We start from the raw sequence: 20733 nt of genomic DNA, 5'->3' as shown, positions 1-20733 counted from the left end.
GGAAGTGGAATACTTGTGGACAATGGTGAGAGTTATGGAGTGACTGTTCCTATGTGTGGCTGAGGTGGAATGAAGGAATTGGGAGGTTAGGGAATTTGTGGGAAAATTAACATAGATGCTGAAGGAGATGAGAAAAAGAGAAAGGTGTTGAACTTCTTAGGAAAGGAGGGAGAATGGCCTTGGGACTGCTATGTGAACAGCCACTATTATTTGAACTGGCAAAAATCTTACTGAGTAAATTTCAGAAGACAGGCTTCTGACTGATGGTGCTAAAGGGAGGGTCTGAGAGTACAAGTGGGGAAGTAGTATTTCATCTTCTCTTCCAGGACCATTGTGTCAAGGGTCTGTATAATGTACAGCTGGTGCTGGAAAGGGTGACCAAAAAAGTGTGGTTAGGGTGAAGGGATTTGGGGGAGAGGGAAGACTGTCCTTATTAGTAAATGGAAAGAATGTGAGACAAAAAGGTCCAGAATGAAGCAAAATTTATTCCTTATAGAACTGGAGTTCCAGAGGGCATAGAAGAAGAAGCAGACAGAGTAGGGGTAGAAGATAGGTGGGGCAGGGTTGAGGAAAAGGAGGTGGGGGATTAGGAAAAGTTAGCTCCTATGTGGCTAGTGATTGATTAATTAATATAGGAATCAAAGAATCATAGATTCAGAGCTCAAGAGGTTATTGAAAATAATTTCTTCATTTTACAGATGAGAAAACAGAGGCCCAAACACTCTAGTTACACAACTACTCAGTGTATGAACCCAGGACTTCATCTCAATCAACTACACAAATGGTAGATTGTTAGCCATGAGGAAGGAGTTTTTGTCGCTCTTGCCTTTCTTAGGTAAATGGAGGAAAAGTATGTGGGGAGCAGGGTTGGGAGGAGAGGGGTATACAATGTAAGTCTCAGACCTGAATCTAGTCTGTGCTGAACAATATGAAGGATACAAAAACCAAAATCATATATAGTTGCTGTACCCAAAAAGTTAACAGCCCAGTGAGGAAAATAAGATATAAAGACATATAAAGCTAAATGATGAAAGGTAACAATATAAGAGATTTCCTCAAATGTCATTTGTGCCATGATAGAAAGAGTTGAAGTCAGAAGACATGAGTACAAATCCTAAATAGGCCATTTACTTACAAGCTGGATAACTTCAGGCAGGTAAGTCTAGTGCCCCTGGGGGTCTGTTCTATTTAAGATTTTCATCAGTGACATTTAAAGTCATTTAGATGACCCACTTATTAAATTTGCATATGACACAAAACTATAAGGGATAGCTAACAATTTAGATGATAGAATCAGATTCTAAAATGATCTGGACACACTAGAATTTGGGCCAAATTGAGTAATATAAAATTTAATAGGGATAAATATAAAGTCTTCCACTTGGAGAAGACGAGGCTAGAGAGTAATTTGTCTGAAAGAGACATGCAGTTTTTAATGGACTACAAGTTCAATACAAGTTAACAGTGTTAATATATATTAACTTATAAGTTAAAAGAACCAATAACATCATAGTGTTGGGGTTAAGTACGGTGTTTTTGACTGTGACTGATCTGTCCAATACAAGTTTGGAAGGTTCTACCATAGGTCAGACACAAATAATCCATTTGAACATTTGGGATGGAGATGTTTCTAGGTTTGCACATCTCACATTTCTTTTGTGCTACTGAGTTTCTGCTTTGCACATGGAGCACAGCATTTTCTTTGATGTAGGAATGCCACACTCAGTCCTGTGCCACCATCTCCCATGTCTCACCACTGATACCAAAGTTCTTCAGGCAGACCATGAGAGTGTCTTTGTATCCCTTCTTCTGACCTCCATGTGAGTGTTTTCCTGGTATGAGTTTTTGGTAAAATAGTCTTTAAGTAAACATGCATTTGGCATTCAGGCTATGTGGCAAGAGTTTGAATGCTTAACAGTTAAACTCAAGAGAGGAGAGTCAGTGTCTGGTACACAATCTTGCCAGGTAATCTGTAAGTTCTTCCCAAGGCAATTCAAATGGAAGTGATTCAATTTTCTAGGATGGCACTAATAGACTGTTCAGGTTTCACAGCCATACAACAATGAAGGCCACAAAGTGGCTCTGTAAACCTCCAGTTTGGTAGGAAGCTGAATACCTCATCCTAAATTTGAACAATCCCTAGAAATTATACTGCCAAGGGAAGTGAACTTATCCACAGCATTCAAAATTTCTCTATTTACTGAAACATCTGGAAGATGTGGTGCTGGCAGGAGGAGAACCTCTATTTTCTTGGTGTTGCTGGCCAAAATTAGCATAAGCAGCAGAGAATCAAGTCACATTCTGTTGTATCTTAGCCTCAAGGCTGCATTGAATCACCTATGAACACCTATGAACAAAAAGTCACAAACCAACTTTCCCTCCATATTAGTCTTGACTTGTAGGCTTTTCAAGTTAAAAACAGTGCAGCAGAATAGTCATGAAAACTCAAGATGCTTGAACTCTCAGAACCTATTTCCTCATCTGTAAAAGGAATGATCAAGACTTGGATCTGTTGGCTTGTGTGTTACCTAGTTTTAGTAGACTGCTGCTGCTCTATGTCACTCTTAGCTTTCTTGCAGGTTGTACAGGGTTCAGAGCAACTAAACTGCTAGTTCTCTTTTGGTCTGGGACTTCAGCTCTCATTATTCCACTGCAGACTTATGTACTAGGCTAAAGGCTAGAACTGAGTCATTGCTCTGCTCCTGGGATCAGAACCATACAACTATATTTCCAGTTTGTTCCTTGCTTACACAGCTAGGGCTCACAATGGTTCACAACCACTGCTCTCCACTCTGACTGTGACTCAAACTAAGTAAAGGGTGATAGAGCTGTCAGATGGCACTAGTTCCTGCACCCACTAAAAATCCAGGGATCCCCTAGAATCTCTTTCTGCTGTAGTGCTTCCTGTACTGGTGCCCTTTCTTGGCCTTTATTCTGTCCCCAGGTACTAGAAATGTTTGCTTCTGCTATCCAACATACTCCTGGCTAACCCTTATCCCCAGTGTCTACAGAACTCTCTGTCTATCTCCCTAAGCTGCCCTAGCCTGGAAAAATGAGTCATAGTGATTTTTTTTTTTTGGCTTTCCACATTGAAATTTGGCCATTTGGTCTGGTATATTTTCTAGGTCATTGTAGAGGAGATATACTGAATAAGTTAGGCAAAAATGTTTCCTTTCACACTGGAATTTTGATTCTACCGTCTCTGGTTTATAAGGGCCATTTTTAACTAGGTCCTTTCCTATCTTTCCAGTCTTCTTACACCTTACATTCTACTATGTATCTGCAATCCAGTGATACTAGCCTCTTTGATGTTCATAGAATAAGATATGCCATTTCCAGACATCTTCACCTCTCATGCCTGGAATACTCTCCCTCCTTATCTCTAACTCCTAGCTTTCTTGGTTTCTTTCAAGTCCCAGATAAAATCTCACTTTCTATAGGAAGCCTTTATTTATACTACTAATTTTAGTGTTTTCCCTCTATTGGTTATTTTCAACTTATTCTATATATAAATTGTTGCCTCTTTCATTTTCTATGAATTCCTTGAGAACAGAGAATATTTTTTGTCTTTCTTTGATATCAAGTTTCTGGCACATAGAAGGCATTTAATAAATATTTATTGACTGACTGGTTCAAGAGAGGAGTGTTTCTAGACCCTCTCTGGGACTAATACCAGGAAGACAGGAAAAAAGACTTTGAAAGTCTGAAATGTAAGGGAAAGCTGGCTCCTTAGTATGTCTATGAATCCCTCCAGCTTGCCTCCTTAGAGACCTTGGAAATTTCTCTTGGGTAAGATCAAGGATACTCTCTTGGTTGAGCTGAGAAATATCACCCCTATTTACTAAGGTTAATTTACTCTGGATATTTTTGGATGTATTCTAATCCATATAACTCCTATGATTTCTGTTTTCTGTTTGGATAAATAGGTTTATTTGCTCTTCACTATTTATGATGGTCTGTTTTTGTACCTAGAATTCAGTGAGAAGGAATCAAACTTAAGAAGGAATCTCCTTTCTCTTTAAGGTATGGAAAATGGCTTGAACCCAAGAAAAGACTCACTTCCCTAGCCTAACAATATTTATGGCATCAGATAGATATAATTTAAAGCTGGTATCCCTCTCTGAAGGGAGCACAGTAACAAGTTCATGATTCCCTACCCCTTCTCTCTTCTAGAAGGAAATCAAGTCTCCCTTGGAGAGGAGTAAGCAAGATTTCTGAGATATCTATCAAAGCCTTCCTCCAAGTCATATTTAGATAAACCCATGGGAACATGCATACAACTTACATAGGCAACACACAGCTATATTACACCTTCCATCTCCTGCCCCCCTAAGTGGAAGTATCCTCCAAAGCTCTATCCTAAGTCTTCCTATTGGAATTCCTAGTTTCTAGCTCTATCTCCAGCTGATTCATATCATCTTTTGGAACTGTCTTCTTCTTCTTACACAGGCCTTTGCCAGGAATTGACTGTTGGCAATTGTACTGGTAGGTGGCCTCTTGTAATACCCTTGATGCTGCCATGTTCTAGACTTCTGCTGTGGGTCTCCTCATGCGCTGCCAGAGTCATGTACTGTCTGAGCACTGTCCTGGTCCTGTCTCCTGCTGTGGCCTTCTAGTGGGCTACCTAGCTATACATCCCACCTCCCCTGGCTTGTCTTTATTCAGTACTTCATTAGGATTCTGGGAATTTAGAGTAGTCAGGGACTGAATGGTGAAACACATAACCAGTTCTTCTTGGTTTTCTTTTACTATTATTCCTTCTGGAACATTTCTAGAACTTTACTAGAGCATTTTTTGGCTCCTCTAACTCCTACTACATCATCATATTTATCAGAAATCCTACACAAAGCTTTAATGTAAATGAGAAGATGTCATGGAACAGGTCAGAAATTATATATACACACATATACATATAATACACATGTGTGTGAATGTGAAAATCATTCACTGCCTATTGTACATCTCTATATATTACATAAACATCCCAAATTGAATATATCCAAAAGAGGACTTTCCCAGAAAATTATCCTCATTTCTGTATCTATTTCTGTTGAGGGCACCACAATCCCTCCAGTTACCCTGACTCACAAGCTTGGAATCAGCATCAACCCTTCACTTTCCCTCACCTCTCATATTTAAGTAGGTGCCAAATCTCATCAATTCTACTTCTCCCATCTGTCCTCTTCTCTGCATTCACATGACAATGATTTCTGTTTAGGCCTTTAACACCTCTAACCTAGATGACTATAACAGACTTCTCATTGATCTCTGCTTCTATGGCCTCTCTCTTCTCTTCTCTAATCTCTTCCACACAGCTATCAAATTGATACTCCAAAAGCACAAATCTGATTGCATCACGCCCTTTTCTAAGAATGTTCAATCACTTCCTCTTTGCCTCTAGGTTAAAATACAAAATCCCATACCTGCATTTTAAGTCTCTTCACAATCTGGCCTCTCCTTACAGTTTCTAGTTTTATTTTAGATTATTCCTCTTTATGCATGCTGCACTACAGGTAAACTAGTTCACCTATACATGATATTTCATCTTCCCTATACATGATATTTCATCTTTCACATCCATGGTTTTCCTTGGCCAACTATCTCAATGTCTTGAATATTTTTCTTCTTCATTTTTTCATTATGGAATCCCTAGCTTCCTTCAAAGGTCATCTCAAGTGTTACCTCCTACAGGAAGTTATCTTGATTTCCCTACTGGCTTATATCCATGCCACAGATATTGCTTTTCACATTTTTTTGTATATATATATATTTTCCCCACCGTATTTGTGTTGAATTTAAGCTCCTTAACTACTTCATTTTTGTTTTTGAATCCTCAGTGTCTAGCATGGTTCTTGGCAAAAGGTACTATATACAATGTACCTTTCATTAAGAAAAGTTGAGAATAGATGAACACTTACATTTACAAGTAAATGAATTCAGAAACAGTCACTTTGTCTTATGGAGAATACCTTTGACCCATATACATGCTGTAAATATTTTAAAAGCCAAATAATTTTGTATTTGATCCTGGAGGTGATATGGCACCATTGAAATTTATTGAATGAGATTGTGGGGGCATAATATAAACAACCTGTGCTTTGTAAAGATACATTTGTCATCTGAGTAGAGAATGGATTGGAGAAGAGACTTGAGTTAAGGAGACCAACTACCCTAATTACCTACTGTCAGATCCTGCACTCTCTCTCTACTCTAATTTATCCTCCCCATAGCTGTGAAAATGATCTTAAAGCAAAGGTCCAACCAATGGCATCACTGAACTCCAGTGGTTCCCTATTATCTCCAAGATCAAATATTAAATTTTTTGTTTGGCCTTGAAAGCCCTTCATGACTTGAGCTATTCTTCCCTTCTGGTTTTCTTATACCTTCTACTCCACTCCGCAATCCACTGACAATGGGCTCTTTGCTGCTCCTCCCACAAGATACTTTATCTCCAGACTCCAAGCATTTTCATTATCATGTCCCCCATACCTGGAATAATTTCCTTTTTCATCTCTTGCCTGTTAGCTTTCCTGTGTTTCTGTAAATCTCAGCTTATGTCTTCTTCAAGAATCCTTTCTCAAGAAAAACAACTGCTTGATCACATGGGTTGATGGGGATATGACTAGGGATGTAGACTCTTACACAATCACCCTAGTGCAAATGTCAACAATATGGAAATAGGTCTTGATCAATGACACAAGTAAAACCCAGTGGAATTGCATGTTGGCTATGGGGGTGGGTGGAGGGAGGAGGAAAGAGGGGAAGGAAAGAACATGATTCATGTAACCATGGAAAAATATTCTAAACTAATTAATTAAATAAAAATTTTCAGTTCAAAAAATATTAATATCTGCGTTCTTTGTGGTGGCCAAAAAATTGGAAAATGAGGGGATGCCTTTTAGGGAATGGCTGAATAAATTGTAGTATATGTTGGTGATGGAATACTACTGTGCTCAAAGGAATAATGACTGAAGGAATTCCATGTGAACTGGAATGAGTTCCAGGAATTGATGCAGAGTGAAAGGAGCAGAACCAGGAGAACATTATACAGAGACTGATACACTGTGGTACAATTGAATGTAATGGACTTCTCTACTAGCAGCAATGCAATGATCCAGGACAATTCTGAAGGACTTATGAGAAAGAATGCTATTCACATTCAGAGGAAGAATTGTGGGAATAGAAACAAAGAAGAAAAACAACTACTTGGTCACATGGGTTGATAGGGATATGATTGGGGATATAGACTTTTAAGTGATCACCCTAATGCAAATAACAATAATATGGAAATATGTCTTGATCAATGACACGTGTAAAACCCATTGGAATTGCATGTTGGCTATGGGAGGGGACCAGGGAGAAGGAAGGAGAAGGAAGGGGGAAGAATATGAATCTTGTAGTCATATAAGAATAAAAATTTTCAAAAGAAATTAAAAGAATCCTTTCTTACACCCCTTAATCTTGGTGCCTTTCCTTTGAGACTACACTCAACTTATCCTGAACATACATTATTTGGCTATTGTACAAACAAATATCTCCCCCATTAGACTCTGAATTTCTTTTTTTTTTCCCCAAAGGCTGAACAGCAAGAATCTTTTACTAAGTGTCTGAACAGGTTGTTAGTAACCCAAAGACAGAAGCTGCATTTCTGCCAAGCTTGTAACCTATAAAATTGTTTTAAAAATATTCCTATGGAAGCTTCGTTAAGACTTATTCATCAAGCTATTTGATGGCTAGTATGTATGTAATTTGCCCCAGGTTCTGTCTCCAATTTCTGCTTCCAAGGCAATAATATAGGCAGCTCAGCTTTACTGAATGCTACAGGTGTTTCTGTGACCATTTGAGTCTTTGAAGCACAGCCGCATTTTAGGACGATACTTCTCCAAGTAAAGAAGTTGCTTGCTGTTAAAGGCTCCACGACGTTTTTATCTTATGAACTGCACTGCATCTTCGTACTTTATTCCTCCTTCGATTAGTGCAAGGGCAATGAGCACTGGAGCTCTCCCAAGACCTGCAACGCAGTGAACAGCAATGCAACCACCAGGCTCTTCACGATATTTAGTTTTCACCAGGTTTAGCCAGTCATCAACAATCTGGTTGGATGGTGGTGCTCCGTCATCAAAAGGCCAATCCAGAACCTGGATGCCTTCTTTTTCCACAAGGGCTGTGTCATAAGTAGCTTCACATACTCTTACAACTGTGGTAACTCCATACTTCTTAAGTTCCTCTATAAATTTGTTTAAGGTTACATTGGTTGGATTGTGTGTAATAAGGAAACTCATGTTCTTGTAGGTGATTTCCACAGGAGCTGGGCGGTTCATTCGAGCCATGTCAATTTAGTTAAAAAACACTCAATAAAGTTATGAAAGGATTAAAAATTTGAATACAGAAGTGATGTAAAGAAACTGAAGTCTCCTTCACTATACTCCACTTGAAATTCTCAGTGCTTTAAGTATGAAGTTGAGAGCAATGGGAAATGAAATGAACCTCCTAACAAGAAGCAGCAATTCTTCAATCCAGTAATACTGAGGCAAAAGAAAGGCAGTGCACTGAGGTTTACCCCATCCAGGTCAGAACTCTTGTAAAATGCTCTGCCAATTTCAAATCAACACTTTGTGTCCAGGTTAACCGCTCTTAAGGGGGCTTCTTGGTGGAGTAGTAATGAATTTCTACAAGTTCACTTGTCTGCATAGAGGTCGTGCTGTGCCTGGCAATAGTCTCCACTGCCCTTCAGAAACTCCATAAATGTGTGACCAAGAACACCACAGAACTGCTTACTTCAGTCAGGATTCTTGTTTACCAGCTGTTTGTGTTGGTGCAGGCTCAGACGGAGAGTCTCCAATATCTGTGAATTCGGGTGATTTCCTGCTGAGACGCGTGGATCTGGTTAGAGAAACCGGCCCTAGGCAGCTCATCGACTCTGAATTTCTTAAGAAAAGATTAATTTTTGTCTTTCTTTGTATCTGCAGTATTCAGCATGGTGTCTGGCACATCACAGGTAACCTAATGAATGGTAGGTGACTGACTGACTTATGTCAGTAAGTAAGTAAGTAAGTAAGTAAGTAAGTAAGTAAGTAAGTAAGTAAGTAAGAAAGAAAGAAAGGTAAAGGGACCAGAATAATGGTCTTATGGGAACTTGATGGGTCTTTCTCTCTTCTTCCAAAAGTAACTTTAGATGGCTTTAATCAGTAAAGAGTTAAATGTGTGTTTAAAAACTGATGACTAATCAAACATCTGTTGATTAGATCCTTCCTTTTTTATGTCCTGGCTTTCCCATCTGCTTAAATGGTAAAATTCCATATACTACTACTTTATGGTGAAATGGAATTATTCCTGCCATTCATAAGACTGCTGTTTAAACATAGGCTCTAGAACATAACCATCCAAATGAGGGATGGCTTTTAAAAGCAACCCCAAAGGACACTAAATGTTCAGGGTGGTTCTGGAGTTTCTTTTTGGCAATGCCTTCAGAGATAATTTATCAGCCATTTTTCTCATAGAGACACCTTGTTTGGGGTCTCAGACTGCATTTCATATTTTTACCACTACTTATTCATTTTGCCTCTGAATATCTTTTGGTTATTTCCAATCCATCCTCAAAGATGAAAACTGGTCAATTCTGAAGATATTATAAAAAATATGAAGAAAAACCATCATGATGGTTCTGAGTGATATCACAACAGTTAGAAAGCAAGGAGGGGAGAGGGTATTCTGAAGAGGGCAGTATTCCTTTGGATATTTAGGGTCTGCTCTGCTGGTTTCTGTTCAGTTATGTCACTTTACAGTTACACCTTGTAACTGTAACTTTGAGATTCCTAAAGGAAAGGGATCAAAGAAATGGGCTGGGTCAATCAAGCTTTTCTGTCCAAATGAGAGAACTGCAGGAGGAAGAGAAAATGTTATTCTCGTGATTCCAAAGAGGTGACATGAAAGTCATTTCCCACCAAGGCACCGTGGTCAGCTCTGAAGAGGGAGTAGCCTGAGTGAGGGAGTTTGGATGTGAATGTACAAGACTTCACAGTCAGGAAAGTCACTCTATCCACAGGCTTGGAACAAGAGGGTATAAATGAGTCCACATCTTGTTCTTTCTTCTTCTTGAACAAGATGGATTGGAAAACAAATTGGCTCAAATAAAGCATGTAATTAGATTAAAACCTCTTGCTCAGAGCCTTTTGGACTGAAAACAGCCCTATCCTGACTCTGGGACTTAGGTACCAGCTGGCTCAGCAGCTCCTGTTCTTCCATGATGTTTTCCCACCTACAAGGCTCATATCTGGTGTTCTAGAAGAGACTGATGTGCTTCCTGGGCCTCTGTTCCATTGCCATCCTTGGACCATGACTCTAGTGCCAACTGGAAATATCCAGCATTTCTCTTCAGGGTCTGATCTTCTTGCACTCCTTCCTCTTCCCAGCCAACACAAGACTTCTAGAAGGCTGGAGATAGAATTAAACTGGCGGAAACCTTAATCTCCTTAATTTATAGTTGAGGAAACAGAGGTTCAGAGAAATAAGATGAGTAGCCAAAATTAGCACTGTTAAGTTACTAACAGAGCTAAAACTAGAACCCAAGTTTCCTGATTTTCAGATGAGTACCCTTTGTACAATACTATGGATCAGTTCTATCAAAATTCTGAAAAGTGGTGGTTCAAATACAACCAATTTCTGTAAATAGACATTTTAACTTGACTCCAGATCAAAGTCTACTCTAGGAGAGCTCAGACTTTATTATGCTATTAAGGGCATCTGAGGGCTGAGGAAGTCATTTGACCCCTTCCCCCCACTTGTTATACTGACTACATATCTTCTATTGTGCAGGATATATGTATGGGGACATTTCCATATTCTGCTCTTACTCCTAATCCAGAAGTCTGAGTAGTAAAACTCATATTCCTTGAAATACATTCTCTTGAACCCCTTTCCCAGCTGTCAGCTCCCAGTGAACATATAGCTACTACCAAGCCCCTCACAAATTTCCTTTGAGAAATCTAAGCATGTTAGCAGTTTCCCAGCAAAAGGGAAATACTGAATGAGACTAGAGAGGAATTATCCTACCTTGATTCCAGAATTAACATTTCACTTCTAAGATATCAGGGAGCACTACTGCTGTAGAAGAGTGGCTAGTTCTGTTGGCCCCTCGCCTGATAAGAAGTGTAAGGCAACTGAGGAGGTAAAAAAATATGATAAGGATGCAATTAAATGTCACCCAATCCTGAGATGATGAAGTTTACTTTGAGAAAATGTGAATCAGAAGTTCTTGAGGTTGGTTGCTCCCGAATAACATGTGAGGTGACTTTGAATAAAAACAGAAAGGCATCTTATCTCTGTTAAGGCCTCCACTAAACAGGGAACTCATGGGCAAGTCCACTCCACTGTTGGAGAATTGATTTATTAAGAAGTTTCCCCCTAAACTGAGTAGGCAAATTTCTGCCTCCTTATAGCATCTATTCACTGATTCTAGATTTATCCTATGGAATTACACAGAATAAGTCAACTCCTTCTTTCCTATATAACATTTGGAAACAGCTATCATGTACTTCCTATATCTTAAGTCCTTCAAACTAAACCACATCAGGTCCTCTCCATACATCTTTTTTATTTATTTATCTGAAAAAGGGAGAGAGGGTAGTACCTGCTCCATTCTACCTCACACAGGCATGACAAACATGAAAATACTCCAAAAATCTGGTGAAGTCCAGTGCTATTTCAGTAACACTTCACTTATTCAGAGGTCAAACATCAAGAAACCTCAAATATCTGGAGCACAGATAGATCCATGTATTAAAGTTCATGTATTTTAGTTTTCTAGAATACCTTATATTTTTGTGATTCTGAATTGATGAACATCAACAAACTGGCGGATTTCCATATACAAATAACAGAAAAAAGAATTGTACACTGAGTCTTTCGGGTTCTCTGTTATATCCTACTTACTTATTTTTTAAAGAATTGTGGTATCCTTGGTTATCTTATTTCCCAGCTCATAGCAGACTAAATGTTTTCATTCCCTCCATGTACTACATACCTCCATACAGCTTTAAAAAACAAAAAGGAAAAAATAGAACAAATTTGCCTTTCCCAAACATAGGGCATGTGTCAAAATATAGCCATTTTTCTTGTCTTCTCACATGAATTCTAAGATGGAATGGTCATTCTCCTTCCCCCTCAAAGCAACTCTAATTTTCAACCCAGAAATCAGTTTCTTCTTATTATTGAAAATAACCTCTAATGTAATTCCACTTATTGTTCCTCCATTTTTGGAAGTATGAAGTGACCACTAACACAAATTAAGTAAATTTAGTTCTATTTTGAAGAGAAATAAAACTTCAGAATTTGGGGATTTTGAAATATCCACATGTTTCTGTGCCAGGCTTAGGATCTATTTTTACTGAATTTTTCATCTACAGTATTCCCTTTTTCTGTTGATGTAATCTGCAGTATACTTAGATGACAATATCCTTGCTGTTCATGTCTCTATTTGTCATTACCTAAATCCTTTCCACCATGCTTTTCCTTTTCTGGTTCCTGGATTTCTTTACATAAATATATCTTCTTAATATAGGTGGCACAGTGGACAGAGTACTGCGCTTGGAATCAGGAAGGCCTAAGTTCCAGACACTTATGAGCTGTGTGACTCTGAAGAAGTCACTTAACCCTGTTTGCTTCAGTTTCCTCATTTGTAAAATGAACTGAAGAAGTTAACGGCAAACCACTTAAAGATCTTTGCCAACACCCCCCCCCCAAACGAAGAACCAAATGGGGTCAGGAAGAGTTGGATATGACTGAAATGACTGAATAACAATAACTTTGCCCCACCTCTATATCCCTTTAACCATATTGTTCCTTTTGATTATCTTTTCAGAACCACATTTTAGTAATGGATATCATTCCACTAAGTATCAATAATACTTGGGAAGTCAATTTGCTCCTTCCTTCCTTTCTTCCTTCCTCCCTCTCTCCTGTTCCTTCATTCCTCCCTTCTCTTTTTCCCTTTCTTCTTTTCTTCCGTCCTTCCTTCTTTCCTTCCTTCCATCTTTTCTTCCTTCCTTCCTTCCATCCTTTCATCCATCCATTCCTTCCTTCCTTCTTTCCTCCCTCCTCTCTACCTCACCTTACAACCATTCCTTATAAATAATGGTTTAAATATTTGAAGCTTTGAATTTTGTTCTCTAAAAATTTCTGAGTGACTATACTGCTATTGTTTTCCTACATTGTAGCTAAGCTAAATAATATCTAATTTGTTGGTTGTAGGTAGGTAGCTCTTCCCTCCTCTTTTCTTTTCAGCTTAGAACTCCTCTGATTATTTGCAAGACTCTAGGCACATAAATTGTTACCAGTCCTTGTTAAATACATTCCATCCCTGGCTCAGAGCCAGAACATTGTTAAAGGCTGGACTGTGGGATGTTCCTTAAAGGCAGAGGCATTGACAAGAGTGATGAGTGATAGTCAGCAACCTGATAGTGGGGAAGAATCACAGAATTTCAGAGTTGGCAAGAACTTAAACAGCCATTCAGTCCAAACCATACCCGATTCCTTCTACAACACACCTGACAAACAGTCATCCCGTTTTTGTCTAATGAGGAATAAACCACTACCTTCAGATAACCCAACCCACTACTGGATAGATATAATTGTTAGGAAGTTGTCCCTTCTGTCAAGACTTTGAAAAGCTCTCATCCATGCAACAGGTCTTCAGACACTATCATGTTTTCCCAGAGTTTCTTTTTCTTCATACCAAATATCCCCACTTCCTTTAGATGGTTCTCATATCCATGAACCTGAGACCTATTGCCATCTTGGCTTTCCTCCTCTGGATGTTCTCTAGATTAGGAAAGAGCTGGGAGGTACAGTGGGCACAATTCAGGACCTGCAGTCAGGAAGACCTAAGTTTAAATCTTGCCTCAGACGCTTACTGGCTGTGTGACGCTGGGCAAAACAATTAACCTTTCTCAGTCCAATATTTCCTCATCTATGAAGTAGAGATAATAACAGTGCTTACTTCCCAAAGGTTGTTTTATGTAAGGACAAAAAATGGTAATATTTGTAAAGTACTTTGTAAACTGTAAAATGCTACATTAATTAAATTATTATTATTAATTACATATTTCCTTCTTAGCACGTGGTACCCAGAACCAAACACAATACTGTAGGTCTGTTCTGACCTAAGCAGAGTACAACAGATGTATGATAATGGAACCTCTCTAATTCTGGAAGCTCTGCCTCTCCTAATGAAGCCAGATATCACATTAGCTTTTTTGACTTAATGCTTGCAGGCCTAGATGCCCAAATCTTTTTCAGATCAACTGCTGCCTAAAAATGCTTCCTCTATCTTCTGCTTGTAAACTCAACTTTTTATAAACCTTATTTATTTTGCCAAGGTTGTTGTCAATTAAGATATTTTCAGCTTCTGATTTTTTCATGAAGGATGTTAGCAGTCTCTCCCTGATTTGCGTCACCTGAAAATTTGATAAGCATTCCATCCACACTTTTATACAAAGTCGTTGATAAAAATGTTAACTAGCACAGGGCTCAGCAAAAGTCCTCTAGGAGTAATTCATGAGAAACTTTATAAGTTGACACCAAGTTACTAAGACAAACAGCTCATTGGGTCTGGATATTCAACAGTCTCTATGAATCTTTGTGCCTTTATGGTGTTAGGCGAGTTGTTTAGCCTCTCTGAGGCTCAGTTGCCTCATCTGTAAAATGTGTGGGTTGGATTAGGTAACTTTAGAGTAGATGCTATGATCCTTTAAGTTTATCTAATTATATTATCAACATGTGGACCAAATCTCTCCATATTTTCTACAAGATTACCAAGAGAAACTCAATTAAATGCTTTGCTACAATCTAGGTAAATTAAATCTACAACATTCCCTTGGTCTGTTAGTTAATGATGTGAGCCTGAATAACTTAGCACCAAACCAACATTCCCCTTCACACACTCTAGAATCTCATCAAAAACAGTGGATAGAGGGCCAGACCTGGAGTTGGGAAGACCTGGGTTCAAATCTGGCCTTAGACACTTTTTAGCTATATGACCCTAGACAAGTCATTTAACTCCCACTGCCTAGCCCTTGCCACTCCTCTGTCTGAGAACTGATACTAAGACAGAAAGTAAAGGTTTAAAGATGAAATAATAAAAAAGCAAAAGTGTACTTCTTGTTATTTTGCATCTAATATTATCTCTTGCCTCTGTGTCTTGCTTCTCTCTTCTGCCCACCCCCAACAATTACTTTGTATTTATTTTTGTATGTCCTCACACATGGATATGGTGTTTCCTTTACACAATGGAAGTTTGTTGAGGAAAAGGACTTTAATTTTGATTTTTATATTTCTAGCACAGTGCCTGGCACAGAGTATTTAATAAATAGTTTTTGACTGATATTAACTCCATCAAAAGAAGGAAATACATTTACTTTAGCATGACTGTTCTCAGTTGTTTATATCCTATTAATTTAATACTGCAAGCACTGTAAAATTTTCTAGGAATCAAAGTCAAGTTCCTTGACCATTAGTTTGCAGATGATATTCTATTTTATAAATCAGGCCATTTCACCTCTTCCCAGCCACCTGGTGCCTCTCCCTTTCTCTCTGATCTTTCAAAGATACTGATAAGTAGCTTTGCAATGGCATCTGCCACTTTTTTTCAGGAACCGAGGGTATATGGAGATAATTTGGGTCAGAGGACCTGAATGTCAAGAGCAGTTAAGTTTTCTCCTATTATTTCCTTACTTATTTTAAGTATCAATTCCTTATTAGTCATTTCTTCGCATTCTTTTCCTGTGGAAAAGTCATTCTCCTTGGAAGAGCAAATAGAAGGAGAAAAAAAGAATGGATCTGCTTACATTTTTTGTTATAGCAAAGAATGGGAATCAAGGTGAGTTCTCATCAGTTAAGAAATGGATGAACCAAACTGTTGTGGGATTTAAAATTGATATGTGATAACTAAGTATTATATTTTATAAAGTTTTATTAATAATAACGAAAGTAAAAGAACTACCTGAACCTAGCTAGATACAGAGGAAAAAAGAGAGAGGGAGGCAGAGCCTCAGAATTTATACAACGTGACCACGCAATGTGGTGGAGAGATTAAAAGGAGTTTTGGGAAATACTTAGGGACTTCTGGAGGGAGGAAGTCCAAAGGTTCAAAATCTCCATTTATATACACTGTGATCGGCAGATGTAATGGAATTCTATGTGATTGTAGGAAATGATGAACAGTGGGGCAGCTAGGTGGTTCAGTGGCTTCAGATACTTCCTAGCTGTAGAACCCTGTGCAAAGTCACTTAATTTATTTTGCCTAGGCCTTGTTGCTCTTCTGCATTGTAACCAATGCACAGTATTGATTCTAAGATTGAGGATGAGGGTATAAAAAAGAAAATATAAAGAAGACAGGTGCAGAATAATCTTGAAAATATGTATGATGTATAGTTAAATAAGGAGAACCAGGAGAACAATTTATATAATGTCTCCTAGAAGAGGAGACCTGAGAGGAAATCAAATTTGAAAGATGGTGGAAGAAGCTGATTAATGCAATGATAAAACAGGACACCAGAAAATAAATGATGGAACATGCTTCCCATTTCTTGATAAGTGAAAAATCATAGGTACAAAATGACCCCTACACTTTTAAACAAATGTGGGAGTTTGTTTTGCTTGCCTGTACCTATTTACTCTGGGAAGAAATTTGTTTGATATCTCTCTGTGATTTCTGCTCCATAATGACTATCATTCTAGTCAAGGTCCCTTCTCTGTAACCTATATTCTTAGTCACCTGGCACTCTGAATTTAAGCAACTTTCCCAGCATTAGAGAGTTCATATGTGTCAGAGGCAGGATTTACCACAACTAGTAATAGTAATAATAGGGCCATGATTTAGAACTGGTAAGCATTTGAAAGTTATCCAATCCAACCTCATTTTACAGATGAGGCAATACAGGTTAAATGACTTGACTAAAGTCATAAAGGTAGTAAGGACTGAGATGGGGCAGATTTGAACAGAGGTTCTAGGACTTGAAATCCAACAGCTCACATTTCTCTAACACTTTAATGTTCATAAAATACTTTCCTTCCCATAATCCCAAGAGATAGGTAATACTATTATTATCTCCAGATGAGGAAATTGAAGTTAAATGTTAAATTAAAGTTATATTTTAAAGCAATAGGATATGAATAAAGATATCTATTCCTCCACCAGGTTGCCTCTTACCAGGTAATTTAAATTGCCTGCTGAAATGTAGCCATTCCCTGAGCTGAATGTCCAAATATGAGTTGCTTCTTAAATTACTGAATTCTTCACTAGTAGAGATATTTAAGCAAAGATTAGATAGCCACTTGTCAGCACAAGTGGACTGAACTCTTAAACCTTTTCCATTTCCAAAATTATTCTTCAAATGCAGAAAGTCTTCATTATATTTTATTCTCTCTCCATTCCCAGGTGGTAGTAAGCTTTCCCTCATCTGTACTCCCAGCACAGTATTCCTGACTTCTAGATTCATACAAGTCAATAAACTTCTTGAGAACTGGAGCTGTGTTTTTCTCATCCTGTAAAATTCCCAGTGCCTATCTAGCGGAGAGCACTGAACATAGTAAGAACACAAAAAGCAATCAAGTGTCAAATTTGTGTCAAGCAGGTAGGCATGATTTCCATGATAGTACATTCAAATGACCAAAGTAACAAGATCAGGGAGAGATTCTCCAGACATTGGAGCTGTGAAGAACTGTAGATCACAGAATCATAAAATTTTAAGAGTTGGAAAGAATCTTAAAGGCCATCTAGTCCAGTCCTAAGAATGGTATTTAAGGGGAGCATTATGAAACTGACTCAGACAATAAGGATGAAAGCTCAAAACGAAAAAGAAAACAAATTTCAGTGGGTCCAATACTCACTAATGGACAAAAGGAAATGAACTTAGGAAAGTAAACTCAAGATACTCCAAAAATCTTATTAAAACCATTAATTTTAGCTTCTCCTCCCTTCTAGTAGATATATAATGGATAATAAGCTACCCTCTGGGCCAAGAAGACACATCTCATCTCTGGCATATTAATTGTGTGATCCTGGGCAAGACACATAACCTTTAAGAGTTCTAGACCTTCAGTGGTAGGAGTTTCTTCATATACAAGTTCCATATATAAATACAATCACAAATCTTGTTCTTAACCCTCTTCTTCCCACATACCACACTTTTTTTTTTTTATCAGTGCTCCTGAGAATAATTAGGTTTGCTCTCTTCTCCCACTTCAGCACTTGGAGATGATGAGTAGTGGGAATTGGTTGGGCTCAAAAGCTAGGAAAATGGGCACTTGGATTATCAGGCCCCTCAGATTACCAGGCAGGTTTTACCAACTATATTTGGTTCTATTTTCAAGTTGGCATCTCCCTTAGCAGAGCACACTTAGTAATAAATACTCAAAGCCAAGTGACAAATTCCAAGGAGACAAGGAGCTGCTTTTCCTGGCACTGATGGAAGACACTCATGCCTCTGTGAAGGAATGTCTGGTGAGGAAGTGGGACATCTCCCACTAGCAACTGGGGGATGGAGGTGGGAAGAAGCCTAGCCACAGTTTGGGTCTGGGGAACATCTTGAATTGTTTACACTAAAATTTCAAACAAATCTTGCTGTCTCAAGTGTCTGGTGAATTCCTAATCACTTGCATGTATGTGTTTTCCTTCATCTTATTTGTCAAAATGAAGCCTACCTGATATATAACTCATTATAACAGAGAATTATGAAGTGGCAATCAGGATACTATATGGTTCTAGCCCTGGTTCAGACACTAATTTACTACTTGAGTTTGAACAAGCAATTGAACCCCTTCTGGGACTCGGTTTTCTCATCTTTAAAACTAAAGGAGCTAGAGTGGATAATTCCTTCCAACTCCAAAATTCTATGATACCTTTTTCAGTGTTCACTGTCAGAAACAAAGCCCTGTTCTGCTTTACAGATGAAGTCACTTGAAAATTCAGATCCCTATTTCATTTCTAATCTTGATAAAATTCCTTTTTCTGTCTGCAACTCTCGCAGAATTAAAAATAATTTCTGAAGGATAGCCACAGAATGTTTGAAAATGACACCTGTAAATAGTCTCCCTTAAAAGTTGTTTTCCCCCCTTCAGGTCATTGGCTGTCTGCCCTGCTCTGGAAACTCAGCCATCATCCCTTGCTAGAGGACAGACACTGCTTGTTTTCCTGTTGAAATGTCACCAAAGGATTAGAAGAGAGATGGGCAACCTATGCTGCATTCTAACAACATTTTATTATGCCTATCCACCTTTCCCTTCCCCCCTCTTTCATCCATTCCTCTTTATGGACACCCTGCCCAGCCAAAGTAATAGAATGTTGGACCTGGAAAGGTCCTTTGAGTTCACCTAGTCCAGACTCCTTATTTCATATGAAGGAAGAACTGAATCCCAGAGAGAGGGAGGTGAAGGTCCAACACCAGAGATGCTAATGACAAAGTCAAATCTAGGAAAAAAGCTTCTTCCACAGCTAAAATTTTCTATCATTTCAATCAATAAACATGATGCCTATGAAGTGCTATGTACTCTGTTAGTTACATAAAGATTAAAAAAAGTCAATATCTCTCTTAAAGAGCTTATAGTCTAGAGAAGGGAAAGGAAATGTATGCAAATACTTATAGTACAATTTAGAAAATAATTAAGGGCAGATGAGTCAGAGTGAATTGAGAAATTGGAAAAGTGAAGGATAATTTCTATTTGGAGGGAATCAAGAAAGGTTTCATGGAGGAGACAGTCTTTGAGCTAAGTTCCAAAGTGTAAGAAGACCATCAAGAGAACAAGGTGAGAGGGAGGATTCCAAGTAGAGGAATGATGTGTGCTCAGAGGCAGAAGAGGGCAGTGCAAATAAAAAGCTCATCCTGTCAGAGAAAAGTGACTAGACCCTGCTTGTTTTGGGTGCTGGAGAGGTAGTCAGTACTTCCAAAGTTGGCCTTGTGGTTGAAAAATGTTGAGAAGAATTACATTCAACTCATCTACTCACTGTTGATGTGACAAACATCAACCCAGCACTAATACAAAGTTTAAATAAGATGTAATTTCCTGACCTCTTGGATTTTAGGAGACAAATTTCTTTTCTATTCCCTTGCCTGTACCTTAAAGGATATGCTGAACCACAGATGCAGTAGGGAAAAAGCAAGGAAACAAAGAAAATAGATACTCTTCAAAATGGATCATCAGTCTCTAACTTAGTGATTCCAAACCCCTACTTTGGGATCCCCAAAAATATCTCCATTTAACACAAGGAATATCATTAAATTCTTAAAATGAAATGTGTTATTTTAATTCTTTGGTTTTACTTTTTAGCAATCCATATTACATAATCACTTTGGGAGTGTGTGTGGGAGATAAGTCACAAAATCAAAAGGGGTTACTGCATTCTTCTAACTCAGAAATTCTGACTCCCAATGATTGACAGCAGGAGAGGCAAAGCATTATAATATGATGTAAAGTGCAGAAGGCTTAATGGAAAGTTTCAGATTATAGCTCTGATATCTTATTAGCTTTAGGACTGAGTGCAAGTGATGCTATTTTTCTAAGCCTCAGTTTCCTCATCTAGGATAATAATAATTATACCACTTACATCATAGGCTTATTGTAAGGAAAACTTTAAAATTTTTTAAAAACTAAAGAAACAGGAGCTGTTTTCTTAAGCAATGGGAATAGCATTCATTTAGCAATAGAGAATTCTAATATGATGAGAATTTCTAATACCAA

The 20733-nt window shown here is 38.2% G+C and overlaps 2 protein-coding genes across 2 annotated transcripts in view; both read right to left on the bottom strand.

The window, feature by feature from the left end:
• The window catches only part of NTN1 (netrin 1), a 398385-nt gene that overhangs the window by 80654 nt on the left and 296998 nt on the right, over positions 1 to 20733 (bottom strand). The gene's annotated exons all lie outside the window — the stretch shown is intronic.
• On the bottom strand, positions 7793 to 8808 carry LOC100012486 (protein tyrosine phosphatase type IVA 1-like). Its single transcript, XM_056817512.1, has one exon. The coding sequence runs from the start codon at positions 8328 to 8330 to the stop codon at positions 7926 to 7928; it is 405 nt and encodes a 134-aa protein (XP_056673490.1). The 5' UTR covers positions 8331 to 8808; the 3' UTR covers positions 7793 to 7925.

Source organism: Monodelphis domestica, chromosome 2, assembly GCF_027887165.1.
Source record: "Monodelphis domestica isolate mMonDom1 chromosome 2, mMonDom1.pri, whole genome shotgun sequence".
Taxonomy (NCBI): Eukaryota; Metazoa; Chordata; class Mammalia; order Didelphimorphia; family Didelphidae; genus Monodelphis; species Monodelphis domestica.
The sequence above is the reverse complement of the archived record's forward strand: the minus strand, read 5'-3'. Positions and strand labels throughout refer to the sequence as shown.

Coding starts and splice junctions, on each gene's coding strand:
- LOC100012486 (XM_056817512.1), bottom strand. CDS start 8,330: ATGGCTCGAATGAACCGCCCAGCTCCTGTGGAAATCACCTACAAGAAC.